Here is a 23,500-nt window from a genome sequence, read left to right on the forward strand (position 1 = left end):
GGGGGGTTACGGCATTTGTGCCTCGTATTTCAGCAACTTCATATAATATTTTGGCTATTTGAGGCATCTTTGAAAAATCAGGTGATTTTCTGGATTATTTAGTTATCTGAGAGTTTTCAGCTCTCTGTACCAGTTGGCTGGGACCATTTTTCATCAATCAGTCGAGTCATGTTGTGCAAATGTGTGCTGCTTTCAAAGGTGACAAATCAAACTGCGCGCAGTGCCACTACCCAGTGAGAAAGGACTTTAAATGTTGGTGACTGGAAAAGGCCTGAGGCACTGAAAATAATTCAGTTCGGCCTCTTTGCTTTTCAAAGCTGGGAGAAACAAAATAAAGGGCTCGGGCACAACCCTCTGAAGGTCGTGTGGTTTGCAGCTCTCAGGTCCATGTTAGAAAACGTTGTTTAAAAAAAAAGCGGACAAACTTGTGAGCATGAAAACCGTCTTGAAAACGGCCATCTCTGAGAGTCTTTTTATGACGCGAAAAGATGCGAGGATACTTTTGGTCGATAAAGAAGGAGGTTATTGAATGTTGAAGATGGCGGGATGCCTCCTGGTGGCAGAACGAGACCTTCCTCCTCTTCCTGCAGGACGCATCTTTTGGCATCGCTGGGAGTCACAAACAGTTGCTTCATCATAAGAGCTCGAACCAGAAAACTAAACCCTGCCTTAACATGTCCTTCATGTACACCTGCAGCATAGAAATGATAAGCAGTGTCTGTTTTGAACAGCACTCACGGACATTTTCTGTCTCCTTGCTCCTGTGGATTTAGTATTCTACTGCAGGCAGCTGACAGGGAGGTTATAGACGACATTCAGAGGAGCCAGACAACAGAGAGCGAGCGAAAAAGACTATCCTCGTGTGTTTAGTCTTTATCAGCATGCTGCTCATTGAAGGAAAAAGCACTTTTGACTGTATGTGAGACAGATGCAGCCACAGCATTGCAAACATGCAGCATGAATAAGTGCTGGAAGAATGACAACTAGCTGATGTGGATAAACTGATATGACTGAGAAATATTCACCGCACAGTAAGATGTTTATGGAATGTGGCTGCAGAGGATTTAGATAAGAATCACAGCTGTGTTTTATGCTTCCTTGGTCTGTATACTAAAGCCCACAGTGCCCAAATACATCTCTTGTTTCATTCATTACCAACAAAATATATTTTAATCTAGGCTTAACCTAATGTAAAGCTCAGATATTGCTGTGTAATTTATATCTTTTGAAACAGTTTCTCATATTTTTTACACCTGAGTCCCATTTCCATATTGTGTAGGATTAAAATGATTCATGGATGCAAAAACATTTGGATCAAGCTGAAAAAGGAGGTCTTTAGGGCCTGGTTTTTCTGGAGGACACCTGAAGCAGCTGACAGGTACAGAGTGGCCAGAGTGGTCCCAGAAGCAAAAACTGGGAGAGAAGGACTTTCAGTTTGCCACAAAGAACTTCTGGCAAAAACCGTTTAGCGACTTAGAAAAGGAAAGTGTGCCTCCTTCCAGGCTGTGCTTGGTTTGGGAAGAGAATTGCTGACCCAGACTGGGGATACTGTCAGATGGTATCGCCTTAATCTGGTCACCACGTCCAGTTTTGAGGAGGCAGAGTCTGAGGGGGACGGCGAGTACTGTGACAGAGGTTGCCAAAGTAGCTAAAAGGCTTCTTGGTGGCAGGACGCCAGGAGTGGATGAGATTCGTCCTGAGATGCTGAAAGCTGTGGATGTCGTGCTTCACATGTATCTTCAGTGTCGTATGGGAAATCGGGACAACACTTGCAGTGTGGCAGACCGTGCTGGTGTCCGAATCCTCGGCTCCACCAGGGCTGCCACTTGTCTCTGATCCTGTTTGTGACGTTTATGGACAGGAAGGGTTGCAAAGAGGAGGGGGTCAGGATTGGAAACTTCAGGGTCTCCTCTCTGCTTTTTGCAGATGACGTGGTTGTGTTCAGCGTGGACTGGGGCAGTTTGCAGCGAAGTACAGAGGAGCTGGGATGAAAGTCACAGATTTTGCTAACCATCTCAGTACATTGTACCATGCTGTCTGACCTAATCGCTGTCATACTGGTTGGCGGCAGCTCAAAACTGACTTTTCTTAAAGTTCATTCTTGGTAGTTTACCCAGTGGACCAATATGAGGATGTGTAGGAAGTAACCTTTGATAATAATTATCAACCTAGATCCAAATATCTTTGAAACTGCCAGATACCAGTGCTTCACTGTCAACTAAAGAAGACAATTTTCCTGAAAAGAGTTGGATCTGTAGGTATGCAACTGATACATTTATGGCTTTGATGAAAATTGTGCTAGAGTTACAGATTTATCTTTCCAGACTGACTGAAAGAAAGCACCAAGTCTGTCTATAGTGTCACAACTACTGAAAGGGACTGTTTGTATTCATGGCCATATCAGGTGGCTTGTTTCTTCTTCTACCTTCTAACATAAAGTCTTTCAGTGACAAAAAGAACTCAGGAAATCAGTAGGATGGTGACATTTTGGCTCTTATGAATGCCTGTTTACACATTTTTATTCAAAATGGGACCTATATTGAAGATTTTAAGTTTATATCAGGCATGATTAGACATACCAGAATTTTCCTTAATTTCAATGTGTTTATTATGACTCAACTTGCCATTGTAATCAAAAGTTACATTCTTACGTTAAAGACTAACTTTTGATCCTTACACTCGGAGGAGCGTCAACCCTCTTAAGGGGGACAAAAAGCTGATTTTCGAAGAACGCTGATCCGTTTCTGTGAGGCACAGCAGAGCTGCTAAAATGAATCCCCACTATGTGTTAAACAAATGAATAATTAGGCAGTCATAGAAATTTAAAACATTTAACAATTGTCTTGTTTACAATCTTTAATTATTTGACCTATTTTTTTCCCCGTCTTTGAGCGTTTGATTCGAGTGACTCATTAGAGCAAACAAAACTGAGAATGAGAATAGATACCCAGTTGTCATAAACTGTAATTATCTTTGGAGACCGTGGTGTGGAGAGTCCTTCAGCCGCCTTCTTCATGCTGAAAGCAAACACATTTCTGGCTTCCTGCAGCTTTTCTGTGGAGTTTATAATAGAAAAGCTTTTCATTAGAAGACTGCCGAGCTACATGACATCCCTTTGATCTGCTGCATTTGTTCGTGTTCACGTGCGTGCATACGATAACAGCCGGCAACTGCGTGAGGGTGCGCAACGTAATCTGCGTGTGTATGCACGCGTGCGTGCCACCCAGTGAAGGTGAGAACATGAAACGCACTCTTTCATATTTAATGAGTGGAGATGGGCTAAGAAATGTGGCTGCGTTCATAGGAGGTAATCCCGTGGGCTGTCAGCCTTCTCGCAGTACTGTTATATCACTCACAACAGTGTGTATTTGTGTGTGTGCGCGTTTTTTTTTTAGGGCAAGTACTCATTTTAGTGAATCTACAGGCAAAAAATAGTGCATCCTACTGAAACTTTAATCATTTGTGTTGAGGGGATTGGGGCAGGGGTTCAAAAAGGCATATGGCACGAGCACAAGCATTGTTTTCCATATTTCTTCTGCAAACTAGGTCAAGGAGGGATATACACAGAATAGTCCCACAGTACGTTAAGTACTTTATGTATGCCTGTTTGTGTGTCTTGGTCACAAGACGCTGGTTCCTCAGGAGCCCGAGGTGTTTCAGTCTTCCCTCTGGTTGCGTTCCTTTCTGATTAGGAAGCATTTTTTTGCCCCGTATCTCTGCTCTCATCCTGATTAGCTTTGCATTGTCACTAATCAAAAACTGGTCCGACTCAAGCTGAGCAGCGTCAGGAACACGCTGTCCCCGAGCGCCGCTCCAGATTCAAGGAGATGCTTTTTCAGCAGGTCCGTCTCGCACTCTAGGCCCAAAATTGTTTTTGAAAGATTGCACCATTATGCTGAAAACACTGGAGTCCGCATGCGGTGGTGTGTTTCAAATGCTAATTGGTCAAATCCCAGAAAGCAAACAAGGAACTTCTTTTTATTTATTTTTATTTTATTTTAGAGAGAGAAAAAAGAGACTTTTTAGGATGATTGGTAAAAATTGTGGTTTGAATAAGATTGGATTTGATCACTCAGTAGAAAAGCAGCATGTTTGAATGATATCCACACAATGAATGTAGCCAAAATATCAGTGACTTTGCATTCACACCGTGCTGCAAACAGCTTTTTGCTCTTTACTGTATCTTAGCAAGTGGTGTTTTTTAATCCGTAAAGATGTTGGGTTCAGTAGAAAATGTCCTAACTACTTCTGAATGAGCATCCAAGGACGAACGACCCCTACAGGCTTCTCCTTCAGCATCACAAAGAGGTTGACATTTTTGGTTTATAGTGATCTTTCTCAGCAAATATTTTCACTGTATTTATTAAATTTGGCTCAGACATTCATGCTCTTCTGAATATAAACTATAAAATGACTTTATCCAGCAGCATAATTCAAATCATGACCTTGTACCTGAAACATTAAAGACTTAAACATGTCTTTATGTCTTTGCTTTTTAAATGCTAATTTTAAAAAAAAACATGTTTTCATTTACAATGCAGACAAATACTTGCTTAACAGCTGCACATTTATCTTCTGAGTGCACATAAGATATAAGGAATTTTTGTATGTTTACATCTTATTTGAATGCCTTAGTGATTGACTGTCCAATCTACTTAAAATTTCTAGATTATTGCTAAAACTATTTTTATGGAGTGACCATAACTGTGACATAAAGAAAACAAGAGAGCCTATGTAAGTGCAATCCCCTTGAGGTTTTAAAACAAAAAAAGGTGTCTATTTTTCCTTAAAAGTACTTTATCAATACATTTTCTCTTTACAGTGTCAAGTTACTCTTTTCTTACCAAAAAATGTATAAATTTATCAATGTTAGACCTCAGTCTCATCTGATTGTTTATTTTGGTTTGATGTACCACTCTTGAGCTTCACCTTCTTGTCCAAATAGGACACTTTTTGTCTCCAAAATACAAAGAAGGCTCACTTAAACTGCCGTCTGACATCTTTAATCGCTCACTGGAGATGTTGCAGACAGAGTGGAGCGCGAGGTTGGTTTTGAAAACGGGAATCCTTTTTAGGGTTTCCTTTAAGAACCTGCAGCTGGCCTTTGGCTGCACGCGGGCAAAGCCTGTAGCTCTAGTTGCTAAGCAACTTCAAAAGCAGACATATTTAGGCTGTCACTTTTTCACAGATTCTTGTCAACAGATGAAAACAGGCATGATGAAAGGCCACTGGCTGTGCTTTTTCTTTTTTTTTTTTTTGGTTGATGCTAAGAAGCTCGATGGCAGCAGACAACTGATCTGACGTGAACAAAATGTAACGTTTGAAGCTTTTCTCGTAAGTGGCAGATAAACACTTCAGGTTAAAGCTCCGGTTTACAGCTGTCAGGAAACATGTCACGACTTTGGCGAATTTTCTTGCAGTAGTTTATTTAACTCTGTTAAAAAGTTGGCTATATAAAAGTGTCGTTAATGTACTCATGCTCTCTTTTTTTATGTTTCGTGTCAATACTTAATAATTCTGTATTTAGTTAAAGCACTGACATTCATACTTTGATATGCCATTCAGAGTCTTATCACAAGAGTTTTTCTGGTTTGATCTGCCCGTCATCTGTCGGGACTATTTGGAAAGTTTATTCAACTCGTAACATTCAGAGAGAAACCGTAAAACATAAAACGTAAAATATGCCACTGGGCTAGGGTTGTACTGTTTCAAGATAAGGTTGTAAATCTTTGCTTAGTTCCCACATCAAAACAGAAAACTTAAAGCCTGGAAAATGCATAAATATTTTACTGATTTAAAATCTGCTTCTTTCTAAATTTAGTGGTAGTTTGGAACTTTTTTTTCTTGAGGTGGGGAGATGTATTTGATGCAAACTTTAAAAAGCCAACAGCCTCTTTAAATCAATCAATAAGGCAAATTGCTAAAAAAAAAACTTTATATTTTAATTTATAATCCTAATTATAATCTTGTTGAGAGATAAGACACTGTTGGCTAATGCCTCCAAAATGTTTTCATGCAAGATCAATAAGTTCATTTAATAAATAAACCATTCATTAATGTTGTTTTACCCCTTTTTTTTTTTTTCCTTCCAGAGCTTCCGTACGGCTGGGAGAAAATCGATGACCCCATTTACGGGAGCTACTACGTCGAGTAAGTTTACTGCATCTTTAATATTTGAAGGCTTGATTTTCGGCGCGGCCTGGTGGCGCAGTATTAATCATATTTATTAGGAACAGTTCAACGATGCACCCGAGAAGGAGATGTTTATTAGCCCGTGTGTGCTTATCTATATTTCTATTACCCTCTGTCTGAAGCGCTCGTGCTGCTTGTATTTATCACTAGATTAACTCGGGGAGTAGGAATTTTCTACGTTCCTCCATATGTATCAGTAGCTGCTGCAGTGCTGTTCTCTGTGCTGAACTGCACAACCCCTCCCCGTTGAGGGGTGTCATTTTTTTATTTTTTTTTTGCTGGACGCTTTCCACTCTGGAGCACAGGGACGATGCTCTATTTTTAGACAGGCAGGGGGAGTCACTTGGCTCGACTTTGCTCGAGAAAACCTGCAGAATGACACCAAATACGCCGCACTCCCCTCTTGAGACGCACTTATTTTCTCGCTTTTCCCATCATGTAAACACCATGAAAGAAGTTACCAGACCCTGAAGTTATATAATTATGTAAAAATGGAGTAAAGCTGTTATGTAATTGGCCCGTTTTTAATGGGGGGTGTTCAGTAAAAGTTATGGGGAGGAAAGAAATATATTGTTTGTCTGCATCAGTGCACAATGCAGCCTTAAATGTAATGATGACTAATTATTTCACTCTGGTAAATTCCACTAATTTAAGAACTACATGGAACAGTGAAGGAGGTTTCCTCACAAGATGTGCTGAAGAACTGATAAAAGTCCAAACTCAATTGCTTTTTTTGTTTGCTTGTTTGTTTTGTTTCCCCTCTGCAAAACTATTCTGCTATTACATAATCTGGGGGACCAGCCATTAAATTAATCATCATAGCAATATCTGTTGCAGCGCCATGTTTATTAGATGTGATCTACCCCAGAAGAGAGGCTACATTAGATTCGGCAGGGGCCGTGAAATCTGAAGTCTTTGTTTCTTTGTTGCCATAGTCATATAAATAGAAGAACCCAGTTTGAGAACCCGGTTCTGGAGGCTAAGAGGAGACTTCAGCAGCAGCAGCAGATGCAAAGCCAGGGTCTGTCCTCACTTCCCCTTCCCACCATCTACAGAGGTAAGACCACTCTCCTCATTCCCCAAACGTTTATATTCATAGACTGTCATTACACTTTAATTTTGCTTCAGAAAGTGTCAGAACAGTCTGTAATAAACTATGTAAATAACTATATCTAATAGCGTTTTCCCACTAAATAGATTCCAGTGCTAGACCAGGGCTAGTGCCAGACCTGGTTCTTGACTGGTGCTTTAAAAATAAAGAACCAGTTTGGTTTTCCTCAGCCAGAGTTCCAACTCAAGAGCCATGTCATTATGTCACAATAAACGTCTCTTCCAGTAAATGATGGTCCCAACACCGTAAGCAGAAAAATCGGTGCTAACTCGACACCAACTACTTGCTGGGCCAGAGTAAAGAACCGCTTTTGTTGGGACCTGGGGGGAGGCAGTGATGCAAACTCCTTAGTAAGGAAAGTAGCTGTTAGCTGTCCTTAAAGTAGCTAGAAGGTGCTAAATGACATCATAATTTACTTAATGAACATGTGTATCTAACGGATGCTGTAGACGTCGTGGAAGAGACAAAGTATAAAGTATAAAATAAAAAACAAAAGCTGGCAAAACAAGGGGCGCTCCATGGAGGCCAACAACCAATTTCTTCTGGTCACCATATTTAGACGTTTGAAGTTAGTTTCACTTTCACTTAGCTTCATTTAAGACAAAACGCTTTGCCTTTGCCTCCGGATTCATAAATGGTGTTTCAAGCGCTATTTATAACCATTTTCAGCTCTTCTTGTATCCCTACCTGGTGTTTGGGGTTCCCTCCGAAATGGCTGTGCGTAACTCCGGTTCTCAGCAGCATTTACAAGTACAATCAGAGAATAAAAAATGCCGGTTGGCAGAGCATTCACAAACACAGACGGTTTTTTTTAACAGTGTTTATTAAATAGATGTCTCAGTGTCACCAGTCTGTTTGCAGGAATAATGAACACGAACCCTGTGATTTGTTCTAGCGCTGGAACACGTTTGGTGGGAAAACCTTTTTATTGCATTCAACATAGAGTTGGCATTGTTGATTATAAATTTGACATCCAAATTGGCCTTTATTTGGTTTGGTTTAATGCTTTTTATACTGTTAAATAACCCAGTAATCCAACTTTTCTCTAATTGCGATTTTTACTGCATTAAACTGTAACCAAAATTAATGAAATATTTAGGTTACAGTTAAATGAATTAATTCCCTAGTTAAGTTTGACCTTATTGTCATTTTGGAATAATTACACTGTGAATTTAATGCGTCTAAAAAGATATAAACAGAAGAGTTCCAGTTGATTTTTTTGGGAAACAATCAATTTTCCTCATGTGAAGATCAAAATAAAAAAACTGGAGTTACTGATCGTATAATTAAAAGTGTGTCCATTTGTACAGGTGGCCTTAAAAGTGATTTAGTGTTTTGTTTAACAACTCTTTTGTTGCTACCTGATTCCACTTCTCACCTTCTATCAATTCACAGCAGTGCTGCTAGAAAAAAAAAAAACCCTGGACTGTGAAGAGGAGGTTTGTTTCCGTAGTAACGTAGTAGTGCACCACTCTGAGTCGAGAGCAGATCTCCGTGGTAACCCTGTGTGTACAGTCCAGTCAGGCTCTCTGTGCTCGTCTCTTCTTCCACCTTCTCCTTCCTCCTTCCCTCTTCTAACTTTAATGCCAGTGGAGGATGCCACCCCCTGTGCCACCCTCCCCAGACCCCCCCGCAGCCAGGTCACCCCGCTGGCCGAGCGCTGCCGCAGCCTCGGCGACCTCTCGCGCTCCCCGACTCTCGGCCGCAGAGCTCCTCAGTATGCTGCGCCGTCCTCCGCTGACGTGTCCCCACTGCGGAGTGTTCTGACTCGACAGATGAACGTTTGCCCCCATCACCAGCAGCGTCACGCCGCCTCCTGCACGGTGGTGCTAGAGCAGCCTCTCTGCACACCCTATTCCCTGTGGCACATCGTCAGTAAGTAGGCAAAGAAGGAAAAAAGAGGGAGGGAGGGGGCTGGCTGTCGTTCCTGTGGCTGCCTGCGCTCCTGACTTCCTGTAAGCATGCAAACTCGCAAAGCAAGCTTTTCCCATGAGGCAGTTTTAGGGATTTGCGCAGTGACTGTGCACATTGACTTGTTTTATCTCCGTGCATAAGCAAACAGAGAGGGTAATCACTAAGTCTGAATCTGGACCAGTGACGACAAACAAAGAACGTAAACTCTCATGTTAGCCATGACTCCTTTCCCAGATGAAAAGATGGAAGACTTGCTAAAGTGTGACTAAGCTTGTTGGCTCAGATCCCCTCTTTACTACTCAAGGCGCTCCTCTAGAAATTTCCCAGCTCTCCTTCCTTTAGAAATCTCCCAGTTCTTCCCTAACCCTCCCTGAGCATCTTCCTGTGGAACTGATCCCTGGCTGAGAGCATGTTATTTGCTGAATTTTCCTGCTTGGGGTTGGAGTGAAGACCTGCACCACTGTTGCTCTCTGCACGCCCTCTCAGCTTTGGAGAAGTGGATTAGATGATATGTTTGGGTGTGTTTTGCATTTATACCCTGCACAAAAGCCAAATGTACCGAACCCCACCTGCGTCTGTCCACACCACGGTCCCACCTGTGTCCAAGTGCGCCAGTTTTCCTGCAGCTAATCTTAAATAATTACCCGTGGCCCCCCACCCACCCTCTGAGCACTACCCAGCTTCAGCTTTAAGGTCCTCTCAGCTCCTGTTTTAAAGCCTTTTAGTCTTAACGTTTGTATCGGCTAATTTGTGCCTTTGCTTCCTTTGCAGAAAAGCCGCTGTTCACTCGGGACCCCACTCAGCTGAAAGGCAGCTTCTTGTCCACGTCACTCCAAAAGAGCAACATGGGCTTCGGCTTCACCATTATCGGAGGCGACGAGCCCGACGAATTCCTCCAGGTCAAAAGCGTTATCCCTGACGGGCCCGCCGCAGCTGATGGAAAGATGGCCACAGGTGAGCCCCAGGCATCCCTGACACGCCGTCTGCGAGACACTTAAACTCAGGCACTCCTACACACCCACCCCATTTTTTTTTAAGAATGTAAGCCAGTTTAAAGGGCTGCAAGCACCTTTTTGTGTGGCTCTTTTTATTCACTATTGAATCTATTTATCAACATACAGTTAAAAACGAAAGGGAGAGTTTATATGTGCAAATTACCATCAGTTTGCATGCCAAAGCTGTAATCAAAGATTTTACAAGATCTGTTGGCGTTGGGGGATTAGACCAAGCTCAGCTGCAAGGTTTCTGCAGGGTCTTAAAGTCGCAACAAGTCTTGGTGGATTTTTTTTTTTTTTTTTGATTTTGTTTGAATTTTAACAGATTGGTAATAAAGGTGTTACTTTGAAAGAAATTTTACAATTACTTAATTTTTGTAATTCACGTAGGCCTTAAATTGGGACTGTATTGCTAAAAGGTCTGAAAAAGTCATAAATTTAACTCACTGAAACGTGCAGAAACCCTGAGCTGCTACCACCAAATCCGAGTGCAGTGTCTCTAAAATTGACAGAGTTATAGTCCTTTTTGTGTTTGCTAAGGTTGATTAGCTGTGGTGAAGCTAATTAGCTGTAGATGTACTTCAATGATTTCCCTTTAGATGTAACTGGAGTGAGTCATCCAACTTTAGTTATCAGCCTTGGAGAGCTTCCCCGTGAGTGTGAGAACGGTGAGACTAAATGCATCAAAATAAACGTGGAAATTTTAACGGTATCTGTTCAAAAGATTCTGTCAAATTTTATGACAGAACTACTGGTATTGGTTTTCATGAATTTTGTATTACTGCCATGAAAGAATTGAGCATCTGCAAGACTTGACAGCAGGGTAACAGGATGTAGAAGCTGCTAAGACAGCACTGAAGCATTAATCTTTCATTCACTTTAGATTGTTTTTTTATATAAATGGTATAACAAAGTAATTTTACTACAAAAATGGTTGGCAGTAAAGTAAAATTACCCATTCCAGTCTTAATCAAACATGCTTTTGGAGCATCAAAGAAATCCTTCAGAGCTCTTGAACTGATGAGGGTGAAGTAAAAGTTTCATCGAGATGAGTTACCTTCAGTAAACCAGCATGAGCTTTACATTTGATTGGCTTTTAAGCTTCCATGTTGATCACGTCATTCCAACTGCAGTCAGGTGCCGTCTACAGATCAGACTTGGTGTCTGTGTTTTTCCCCTCACGAGAACAGCAGTTCACAACAAAACAAACAGACCAAACATTTATAAACCCTCATTTTGATGTCATGTTAGCAGCATCTCATTTTTACTGCTGTTTAGTTATCAGGGCGCACTTCTCCAGTCTTCAGAGGACATTATTATGTTCCACTCCAGGCTAAAAACACGACTTTTCCCTTAGAGTTTATTTTATTATAGAAGCACCAGCAGTTTCCACCTGCTGTTCTGTGGTAGCGGAGGCTGCAGGCAGCTTTGCCACACCAGTGGCTTTCCTCTTGCTGAGTTTATGCTTCACTTGTTTTGTCAGTGTACTCTCGTTCAGCCATGTGGGACAAATTTTGCTTAAATAGATGGGATAAGTAGCCTCTTCCTTCTAAACATTAAAAATTAGAGGATTTTAGTCAGGGGAAAAAACAATCAAATGGTTCCCTAAATGATACTGGTCAACAAAATCTGGACGCTCTTGTATGGATTTACAGCTGTTGAGATTAGGGTGTGTTTCTGCTCCCGCATCTTGACAATTAATAACTATTAAGCTAATTATCTGGATAAATGTGTAGCATTATAAGCCAGAGAGATGTACGGGATCGACATTTAAACCACAACATCCAGATGTACACAAAATACAAATTAAAGTTTACATACAGAGAGAGAGATGCTGCTTCCTGTTCAGATGAAATGACAGCTTCTTATTTAGTCCCTCTATTAAACAGTCCACTTTAACGTGTTTGTTGGTGCAGCTCACCTGTCCGTGTTGCTTAAGCTCCGTGTATAAATACGCACATGCCTGTGCACCAACTGTGCATCTTTCTTCTCCCATTAATCATGAAGTGGACTTTATGAGCCCCATAACTCCTGACTGCGGCCACTTGGGGGTGGAACTGGAGCACATGTGCGCCGGCACACAGACACACACGTACACACTGAGACAATCCATCTGCACTAAAAGGTCAGGGGAAGAAAAGTAGCTGCGCTGATGTGTCTATCTGTATATAGTGGAGGAAATAACACTATAGTGGTTATTTATCACAAATACTGTTTAAAAAAAAAAAAGAGCTGATAAGTGAGTTTCCTCTGCGGTGGTGCTTAGTTTTCTCTCTGGAACCCTTGTGAACTATTCTCTTTCATAGTTTGGCAGATTTATTTGAAGCATTGGGACATAAATTTCCTCTTTTTTTTATTTTACAAATGTGTTTGAGCACCAGCTAAAAATAAATCCCCCGTTGACTAATAAAGCTTGTCTGCTTCTAAACCCTTTCGGTTCCTGTCATCTCTCCCTGTCCTTCTGTTTTATTATGGAAATCTCCTCTCTTGTTTTATGCATTCTTAGCCCCAAAATAACTTGCAGTCCTTCCTCCGTGATTCCGTCTCTTCCTCCCATCCGCTCATCTTCGTCTCCGTCTCACCAGCCGTGCTCCGTCCCTCTGCTTCGCCTCCTCAGACTTTGTGTCCTACTTCTTCTGTAGCAGAGCCGGCACGTTCGCTGGAACCCGGAGATCACACGGAGGGAACTCAGACCTGGAAGGGGTGTGAAATTCCCATTTTCAGATTTATTTTTGTCTCTTTCTCCACCTGATCACTTGGGTGGGTTTTTACTTTTACTTCACACAGTCAAGAAAAGCCTCTTTTATGATTATATATCTGCAGCAAATTATTTTTAACAACAAAAGCTTAAAAAAAAGTAATGTTTTTATTAGTTTTACTCAACAAATAATTGTGTTAGTCGAGTTTTTCTGGGTTTTTTTGTATAATACAGAAAAATAAGTCTTAGCTTGACATTGAGAGGCTTGGTTTTAGAGCTAGAAGCAGTGTTTAAAGTGAAATTAGTGGGTCTGTTGGTACAACTGGCTTCAAACTGGGAAACCTAATTGCTTTAACTCTCACTCAGCACCAGAGGGGTTTTCTGCTGAACTGCCTCCTCACGCTGCAGAGTCTGTTCACTTTGGATAAGGCTGGCATTCTTACCAGTTCAGTGTGACGAGTTGGTGCACATTCTTCCTCAAAAACAAAACCAAAAAAAGAAATTGCGCATCCTTCGGGGTATGCAACGTAGCAGTTATATTCTCAAAGATATCAGTTTTGTCCCTAATTAAAGTTTTTATTTTACTGACTGTACAGCAATAACTTTTAGCATAAAACTGCAACAAATTCGGTTTTATCTTTATTCGTAACAGAGTGCAAAGACTTTTAAAACAGAACTGCATTTGAATAAATGAAGTTGATATTTTCTCTCGTCTCAATAACGAGCAGCACCTGCAGCACATTAACTCGGTTTAAAACATAATGACGATGGTCAGCTCTACTTCTGCTTTAATGATTTGACTAAGAGATTAGTAAAGCGTCTTAGTGTTGAGTGTATCGTTAAAACGTTGTACCCTGTGGAGGGAACATGTCATCCTTCAACCAAGTTCTGCCATCAGGACAGAAAGTTCAGTTTTAGGATAAAGATGCGGTGGCTCAGATCAGTGCGTATTGATTTAATGGGAACAAATGGATACAAATCAAATAAATCCCCACGTTTTCTGCAAAGTAACTAAAACAAGATGTTTATACAACAAAGAAAGCAGGTTATTACCATAAGGTCTAACCATTGTGTGCTAATGCTACATAATTATTTAGGAACTAAAATCAGTTATTAGGGCAATGCAGCATTCGCTGATCAGAGTACCAAAGCAACTCAAGCTTTGCAAACCAGTTGCCTCGTTTTATATCAGCAGATGTGTTAATAGCTTTTGTTTGCAAAGTGGGCGTAATGTCCTTTCGACCACGTGTCACCATATTAAAGCTGACAGATTTGAAAAACCACACAATAAACACAATCTCTATGGAAAGCCTGCACCCTGCTGGGAGTCTTAACTGTTGTCATCATGGCCTCATCATCTCAGCGGGGACACAGAGATCTCTCGTTAGGCTGACTCACTCCTGAACGCACAATTAGACGGCGACGTTAGAAGGAAAACATAAAGATGGGACGGTTAAAGTTGACTCAGCTGGGACCGTGCTGTACACACCTGAGGTCAGTGTGACTTGAAATCGACACAAAAACCTGCAGAAAATGTTTTAATGGACAGAGAGGGGGGCTGTTTAATGTGTGTTTTGTCTTTTGTTCTCCATGTCGATGCCTCAAATATTCTTTTCCCTTTTATCCCAACCTGTGTTGGGGACCATTTGCGCTCATTATGGATCATTTTATTCACGTTTTTATCTCTCATCCTTCTTGGTATCTGCGCTTTTGTCTGATGCCCGGCTCATAGTTTAATGTTCCTGTAGCTGCATTTCCTTTCTGGTCACAAAGTCTTGAGACGCGCAGGGCAGAGCGGAGCACCGGGAGGTCACAGCGCCATCATTTGTTTTCTGCCGGTGTGCTCAAACGATTGATTCTGACACAAATGCTCAAGGCAAATGTCGGCCGCGTTTACTCTGATTAATTAAAAAGTCCCTCACGTTGCGTCGCCTCGAGGCGTTTGCTCGCTCCGTCGATGCCAGCGGAGCGTTGAAACTTGGAAATCAGTTCGTCTGCTAGCAGAGTTTACGACGAGGGAGAGCAGGTGATATCTTAACTCCCAATTACATTGAGTCCTGTTACTCAGAAGGCTTTAGCTTTCAGGCTGCACTTTAGCAGTCGATGAGAAAAAAAACCAAATCTAGCACAATTTTGCCTGATCCTTCCAGTTAAGAAAAAGTTTAATTGATCCCACCATTAATGCTGTTACAGTCTGCTGTAAGAGTTTTAAGAGCATTCGATTGGTGGAGCTTTACAAAGCGAGAACCAATCACTTAGGCACGAATTTAACTTTTTAATCAGATTTTCTGCTTTCCAGAAAGTCACCACCCTCCCTCTCCAAAGAGCTCGGCAGTTTATCTATAATTAGAAAACGAGTGTTTTCCCTGTCAGACCAGACCAGGTAATGCTTTTTGTTAGACTTTAAAAAGGTCTCTCTTTTTTTTTTTACCCCAGTTGCCGTCCAGACCTGCTTAGTTCCTCCACAGTGAAGCATAAAACACTATATTTAGTCATGTGGCCGAGGCGGAGATGAGCCTGGACGTTGAGTTCTTTCATGCGGAAACGTTTATCTCTCTGCTAGGTTTTATCTACAGCGCAGCGTCCTGCAGCGGGCAAATAAAAAGCACTTGGAGCCCATAAAAGGCAAACATTTTAGCCACTTGTCATCTGCTCTATTTTACACTTGAAAGGCAGATAAGACATTATCTGTGGTGATGTTTATCTGTGGAAACAGTTTACAGCTGTTGGAGATGTAAAGTACAGATGACTGAGCATTAGACCAGCTGGAGAAAAGCAGAAGTCTTGATAAATCATTTGTAACATGATGTTAAAGTTTTTCCCACTGAAAGCAAAGTAAAAGTAAAACAACCTGTCGGCTCTTCAGCAACAGTTAATTGAGTATGGACTCCCAGTTGCCATTAGAATCTGACTCCAATTTGTTGGTTTGTTTCTTAGCATTCATAAGACTGCAGTGCATATTGCATTGATTTTTTTATTTTTTATCAGTTAATTAGCTTCTGCAGCTTATACCATTGTTTCTTTTAACATTCAAATCCACCTACCACATTGTAGTACTTCATCTTGTTTCACAGCCTTTTTCTTCCTTTCTTTGATTGCGTTCACCTGTGGTCTTGTTAGTCTGTTTGTCTTTTACCAGCTTGTTTTCACTTTCTTCTACATTTCAGCTTTTTCTGTCTGGTTTCTGGTTAACCAAATCCTTGTGGTCACATTCAGGATGGCAGGAGTTAATACACACTGTCATCGAGCAAGCCTTTTATTTACGATGTTGAGCTAAATTTCACTTACTTTTGTCCTGCCTGTGTTCAACCAGTCCTGCATGTGGGTTCAGTCATCGAGGCCCACAGTCCCGTTGCTTGAGTTTTGAACGTGTTCAAAAGATTAGTTCAGGAACTTTTCCTCCTAAAATTGTCACAAAGTCGTCGTGAGTGTCTCCACCCCGCCTTGAACCCGCCTGAATTGTGTTGTGGACTTACCCAACTGGTCTCGAGCGCTCGAACTGTGATTTAATGCTTGTACAGGAGCTCTTCTCTGACGGAGCATGTTAGACAAATGTCCAGGGTCTAAAAACCACGCTGATAAATGTTTATTGAAAAACTGGTCCTTATCCGCCTGTCTTTATTTCTGAAGTGTTCTCCAGCAGATTCAGTCATAAACGTGTGGGCAGCTGTAAACTGTAAATATACTACCCTGCCAAGTTTTAGTATATTATTTGTAAAATTAACTAAGTTATAGACATTTTTGAGTTTACTAAGGTCCATCTGAAGCCATCTTGAACTGGGTTGACTAAAAGTTAATCCGCTGTATACGCACATCCTATGATTACCTTCTAAAATGTTTCATTAGAATCCATCCTTGAGATGCTAACAGACAAACAAACACAAGCACAGTCAATTACATGATCACCCGCTCTGCGTGGCAGCAGATGTTCATGAACAAATGGCTTACTTTGTTAGGATTCCTCTTTAGACAAATGAATTGCTGTAAAAGTGTGAGAACAAAGTTGTCATTTGTTACAATTTGCAATTGCAATTTTAGGAACGACAGTTTATCTCATGAAATCTGGGGCTGCCGATTAACGTATCGACAGTTCAGTTTGTGGTTATTTAAATAAATGTCTTTCTTTTACTGCAACATTAAAATCTGATCTGATCCCCTCAATCCGCCAGTTTCTGTGGTCATTACTTCTAATGTTCCAGCTAATAAACTGCCCCCTCCTGTGTCTGTTTGCCCCCTCCTCTCCTCAGGTGATGTCATTGTCTACATAAACGATGTCTGCGTCCTGGGCACCACCCACGCCGATGTGGTTAAACTCTTTCAGTCTGTACCCATCGGACAAAGCGTGACTCTCGTGTTGTGCCGTGGCTACCCTTTGCCGTACGACCCAGAGGACGCCACCAACGCCAACAACAACACCACCACCATCATCTCCCCGCTGGGCATCATTGAGCAGCGGCCCATCATGGTGAACGGCAGGTCAGGTTACGATACCTACCTGGACTATCTCACCCGCACAGCGCGCTTCGTCCCGGATCCCAATCAGGACCAGGTCAACTCCCAGCAGCCGCTTCTCGCCACTCACCCGGGAGACACCCACTTAGACGGATCGCTTCCAGGCGCCACCGGCACCACGCCCCCCGACAGCGTCTCCATGGCGTCGTCGGGCGCCACCCAGGGGGAGCTGCTGACTCTGACGATGGTGAAGGGCGTGGACGGTTTCGGCTTCACCATCGCGGACAGCGTCACGGGCCAGCGGGTTAAACAGGTCCTGGAACCGCAGGGCTGTCCGGGTCTGTTCGAGGGCGACCTGATCGTGGAGATCAACAAGCAGCCCGTTCAGGGTCTCTCACACACGCAGGTGGTGGATCTGCTCAAGGAGTGCGCTGTGGGAGCCGAGACCAGCCTGGCGGTTCAGAGAGGTGGAACAGGTAAGACGGATACGCTCAGAATCTCTCCACTCTGTATTTGTCAGCTTATTCTTTTGTCATCTTCTACCAGACGAACCAAATGTGTGTCGGTGTGCTTTGGTTCAGTTTGTGCAGAAAGCTTTGCCTCAGTCCTGCAATGAACATCAATGGCTTTCTGATGCACAGCTCCTCTCAAGTGTCCTTTCAGTCCTCTTTACTCTTATTCTCCCGAGTCCAGCTTCCCTTCACTTCACTTAAGTAGATGCCCCTCTGCTCACTGAGTCATACCTCCTATCAGTCCACAATATAAGTTTGATTGAAGAGCTCGCTTTTTCGTCAATTCTCGATGTTTTTGGTTTGTCTTGTCAGTTTGATATGGATGATAAATTTTGTGAGCCACGAATGCAAGCCCTCAAATCAGAGGATGTCGAAAGCAACCAAGTTCTTGAATTTCTGCTTTCACTCCCGTGTTTTTCTCTTTCTTTTTTTTTTTCCTGAACGTATGGCTGTCTGACAACCATAATTGTGCACTGCACTCTGCCTCGTGTAGCCGCCTGTTTTCTGCTCCATGTGAGTGCAGAATGATGGTGGGAACCTTGCGAGATTTGTGTTCACAAATGTCAGCGTTTGTCTGCAAGGTCAAAAATCTGTCATTGTTTTTCGACTCGGAAGGGAGGAAAAAAAAAAAGTCGACAAAATCGTCTCCCTTCAAAGTCTTGTACGACTGAAGTAGCAGAACATAAGCTGTGTGTGACCCTGCTGTGATCTGCCTACGAGCTGCAACTCCCATTGAATTGTTGTGTTGGTGCATCTGTCAGCGGTGACTCAGTCAAAGCTGCGATGCTCAAGATGAAGATATTTTAATGAAGGCTCGCAACAACAAAACGGCTTTGATTTAAATGTCATTAAATAACTCCTCTTCGTTTCTACCTCTTCTTGATTCAACTTGGCGTCCTCCAAGTGGCGGTGCGTGAACTTCAGCATTTGCGAGGCGAAATGCTGCCGTTGCTTTTGTGCGCGTCTAGCTCTGTGTTTTGGTGCTCTGTGTTGTGTAATGTCACATAATGCCAACCGCCTGGGTGCCACAGACACCTCTGAGACTCGCCCGCAAAGGTCGCCGGCGTCCTCTGAATACATTCATGGCCGCCCATTTCTCTATGAAGCTGCCCGTTCGTCTGTTAGAGGAGGACGCAGAGCCAACAAAAAGAGCAAAGAGGAAACAAACAAGTCCAAAAAAATAAAAGAAAATTGTTCTTGAATATCTCCAATTTGTTAAACATAAAAACACAGTCTCTTTTAAAACAAAGTCCTCCCCCTTGTCTGTTTCTTCCTGCAGATGGCAAAAACAAACGTTCCCTTCAGAAAAGCTGCCTGTTTGGTTCGTCTGCTGTGCTCGGCTTCATTATTCCAAATGTGCAAATGCCTCACCACAGTAAAATACATCAGGGTGCCGTGTCACTTCTGTTTGTGTTGATTGTTTTTGATATAATCAGCCGGGGGTTAAAATAAAAAAATAAAAAAAGCCTCTTTTTGAAGGAAGAAGCGTGACTACATGTGGCACTCATATGTAATCGGGGGAGAAGGAAAAAAAAGGTGCTAAAACTGTTCTTTGTGGGTGAGGTTTTAGATGTCATGGGTCTCCTGAGTGTGTTTGTGAGGTTTAACCATGAGAGCACTTTAGGCTCATTAGGATCAAAGACTTTAAAACCTTTTTTTTTTTTTTTTTGGGGGGGAATATCACAATGTGCTCGTTGTGATTTCTGTGTTTGAACTCTTTTCATTATTATGTAGATAAACAAGAAGTAACGGGGCCACGCTAGGAACCATATACCAGTGTTTTTCATGTGTCAAAGCTAATGAGCTGTTTTGGTTTTTTTTTGTAGAGGCTTATGATGTTGTTGACTTTAACCTTTTTGGATGTCTCTGCTGGGTGCTCACTCGTGATGTTTCGTAAGAGGCAACTGCAACGACAGCGGTGGCTCCAAACTCATATTTATTTTTTTCAGCCGCGCGAGCAGCAAAACAAGCTACTTTCCTTGCGAAGACGCGCAGGTGTAACGATGTTCCTGTCACACTTCCTGTCTTGTTCTTCGGGTTTTATAAAAACCGGTCATATGCGTGCGCCTCCACCGGGGCAAGGCATCTTCCATTTGCAAGCGATGATGCACCAACTTCAGTGAAAAAGAGATGATTATGATCCGAGTCCAAACTCGCCTGTTTTATCTGAGAAAGGGAGATTAATGAGCTGTTTTAAAGGCTTCACCTTGAGTTTTACTTTTGTTTTAGCTGGTAAAGCATGGCAGGGATTTCATATGGTTCAATGTACCCCTTTAAGAAGTTTTCCTTAATTTTTTTTCCAAATCGATCACCTAATAAATTCATTTTTAAATGATTAGGGAAATGATTTAAAAACAATTCTGAAGTTCAGCATCATATTTCGACTTTATATGCATTGCTATTTTGTTGGCGTGATCTTCACCTCTCTTTGTCCTTTTATCAAAATGCTAAACATTTCCACTCTAATATTTTAAATTACATCTCATTTTTCTCTTCACAAATAGAACAGCCTCTGTTGATTATGAAATGGCGTGCGGATGAATGTGTTTGTTTCTTGAATGCCTCGTTTATTTTTAAATCAGGGCCCTCGATGGCTACCTCTTTGCTTTGAGTGCTACAAATTTCTCCGTCTCAAGTTTTTTAAGGTTTCTTTTTTATTTTTGACCTAAAACTAAAATGGGCCCACAGTGTTGCAGCAACTAAAAGCGAGCGTGTTTATTTTAATAGATGTTTAACAGCGCGTCAGCAGGGAAACATCAGACTTTTTGTTTCTTTGGATGGAAAAAAAGCGAAGGGCACGAATGAATGGGCGATAAAAACGTGATGAAACAATTGTTTTTTTGTTTGTTTCAACTGGAAGAATTATGCTAAATGATCACCTCAGATAAATACAAACAGGTAATTAATCTGGTCTAGTTTTAGACAAGTCAGTCAGACCATGAAGTGGTTAAAAGTTCTGATGGATTTAGTTTTTTAATGCTTGTATTTAATCACCCCCTGACGAGTTAAATGTCAGTGGCTGTAACAGCTGTTTGATCCGGATGTCAAGAAATGGCACAAAGGTCACATAACATACGGAATCCAGACAATTGCATCGTTTTAAATTAAAGTTATTGGAAATTGCACTAATAAACAAAACCAAAGTGCCTCGAACCAGCCAAGCAATTGATCTAAAAAAACCAGGTCTGCCTGTGACTCCCAAACCCAACTAATAAGTAATGGAAACTATTAACAAAACAGACGTGGCGCGAGGCTGTCGTCTGTTGCGAGCGAGCACGGAGGCGGAGCACGGAACGAGCAGCCATCGAGTCTCCAGCCTTCAGCTTCTCCTCCTCTCTCTCAGGCAGGTGAAGCTTGTTCCTTTTCAAGAAACTGCCATCCAGTCAGCTCCGGAAAAAGAGGACACGTTAATTATGCAGATACTCGGTCATAAAAGCAGACAGGGGCACGAAGCAACACCAGAAAGCTGTGTTTTATGGTCCCCGCTTTAACCCTGAGGTCCACGAGGTTGCCTGGCTTTCAGTATTTTTAAGCCCTATTCAAAGTAACCAGTCTATTAATGTGAAAATATTCACAAAATAAGAAATAATGGTTTGGTAAACCCTTGGGCTGACCAGTGTATGTTTACCTTATGTGTTGACAGGCAATGTAATAGAAAAGTTGATCCAGTTTATCTCACTGGAGAAGTTAAAACACCAAAACTTATACTCAAGTCTGATTAAACTATATAACATTCAAGCAATGGATTTTGGCCTTGTGCTGTTTTTGCTATGAATCACCCACTGAAATATTTCAGATTTTAAAAAAGCAAAAGTCAGCATGGAAATAGTTTAATGGGTTAAAATGTTGATATAGGAACAGCTCCAGCAGATATTTTTTGTGCTTTTCCAACACAATTTTCACTAAACACAGTTCATCAAGCTGCAAACCGCCTCTCGGCTCCCGCTCTGAGATCTTCTATGAAGACGAGTCTCTTGTGCCGCTTCCCCCCAAAAAGGTGCGCTCTAAATAATTAACCAGACCATTACCCGTTGTAATAAAACTGTCACCATGCGGCTGAAATGATGTGCTCCCCTTCAGCGCACCAAAACTTGGCCCGCTCCTTTGCCCAACTGGCTTTGCGCCACACAATCTACTGGAACTGGCTGTTGTTGAGCGATCACCAAACTGTTTATCTACAGCCACATTTTCTATGCAAATAATGCCACCACCTCCGTTTCATTCACTCACACACAAATATGTTAGTGGAAATGAATTTGACAGTTTATGCTTTTTCAATTCCCACTTGCAGAAACTCCCACAAACACCGTTATGGCTGTTTTATGGTGCAGTTACTATGACAACACGCTCCTAATGTCCAGCATCAGTGATCTGAAATGACCAGTGAGGGAGGAGGGTTCATTGATTCAAATAATAAAAAAAAAAAAAAAAAAAAAATTTATGAGTACCACCAGCGGTACTTGTACCACAGTTTGAGAGTCATAGGACTGAATTATTTTAGAGTGAAATGGAAAGAGGGAAATAATGGCAGAATTGGGGAAAATTGCTTCATTGAAGTCGAAACGGCGAATGTTGTGCTGCACAGGACGAATTTCAAAACAAGGTGCAGAAACGACTCAGCTCTGCAAGGATCATTTTGCTCGGCTTGGCGTTGTCATGGACACAGAGAGCAGCAGAGAGTGATTGTCACTGCAGAGTGCAGATATGACTTTTTAGCTTCAGTAATCCCAGTCGCGAGCTGTTAGGATCGGCGTCGGCGAGAGAGAGGCAGTTAGGACGACAAGTGGCGCCTTCTGCTAGACTGGAATTTCTTCTTTAGAACTTGTGCGGTAGGATCTGGCTTGATACAAAAGTCTGGAGAACCATTTTGTCTTTTGTAAGATCAGTTGGCTGTGGTGGCCATCTTGTATTGGGTTGACTCTAAAAGTTAATCAGCTGTAGATGAACATCCAGTGATTACTTTCTGAGAATTTCATTCAAACTGTTCAGTGGTTCGTGAGATACTTTGCTAACAGACAGAGTTGACTCCAATAGTTAATGGCAAGATTTTAAGCAAAGGTCTTGAACAACCTGTTAGTGCTTGGGATATGTGTTGGGGGCGACTCTCAGCTACTACCATAACAAATTTTAGTTCAGTATTTGTAAAATTGGCTGAGTCGTGGCCATTTTTGTGTTTGCTTAAAATCATCCATTGATTACTGTATGAGAGTTTCATTCAAATCTGTCCAGTGGTTCATAAAATATTTTAACAGACAGACACACATAGGAACTAAGAAAAATAGTGCTCGCCTTTTGCTTTTGCTTTTCGGCGGTGGGCGATAATCATTTTTGCAACCTCTGATTTTCTTATTGATATTAAACAGTTTTCATCAAAGATGCATCGCGACAACACACTTTTCAGTCAACTCTTCCTCCTAATAATTGCTGTATTTCTTGATAAAGCTGATCCAAAACTGAGTGATGCATGTGTGTGTTTGTTTGTTTGTGTGTNGGGGGGGGGGGGGAGATTGCATGTGATGAATGTTTGCTGAAAATGTACCATTAGAATGTCTTATAAATGTCTTATCTTAGTGACTAGGTTGGCCCAAGAACTTCCTCGTTAACTGTTAGGAATTCCAGGCAGAAT

The 23,500-nt window shown here is 41.8% G+C and overlaps 1 protein-coding gene across 4 annotated transcripts in view; it reads left to right on the forward strand.

Annotated features, from left to right (window-relative positions):
• The window catches only part of magi2a (membrane associated guanylate kinase, WW and PDZ domain containing 2a), a 229,187-nt gene that overhangs the window by 169,892 nt on the left and 35,795 nt on the right, over positions 1-23,500 (forward strand). For 3 of the 4 annotated variants that reach the window (XM_017411601.3, XM_017411604.3, XM_017411611.3), the window contains exons 7-10: positions 6,093-6,150; positions 7,128-7,249; positions 9,989-10,171; positions 17,158-17,838. In XM_017411601.3, coding sequence (XP_017267090.1) covers positions 6,093-6,150; positions 7,128-7,249; positions 9,989-10,171; positions 17,158-17,838 — 1,044 coding nt within the window. Of the gene's footprint in view, positions 1-6,092; positions 6,151-7,127; positions 7,250-8,893; positions 9,179-9,988; positions 10,172-17,157; positions 17,839-23,500 lie in introns of all 4 variants that reach the window. The other variant, XM_037981176.1, reaches the window with a different exon arrangement.

Source organism: Kryptolebias marmoratus, linkage group LG18 (assembly GCF_001649575.2).
Source record: "Kryptolebias marmoratus isolate JLee-2015 linkage group LG18, ASM164957v2, whole genome shotgun sequence".
Classification (NCBI taxonomy): domain Eukaryota; kingdom Metazoa; phylum Chordata; class Actinopteri; order Cyprinodontiformes; family Rivulidae; genus Kryptolebias; species Kryptolebias marmoratus.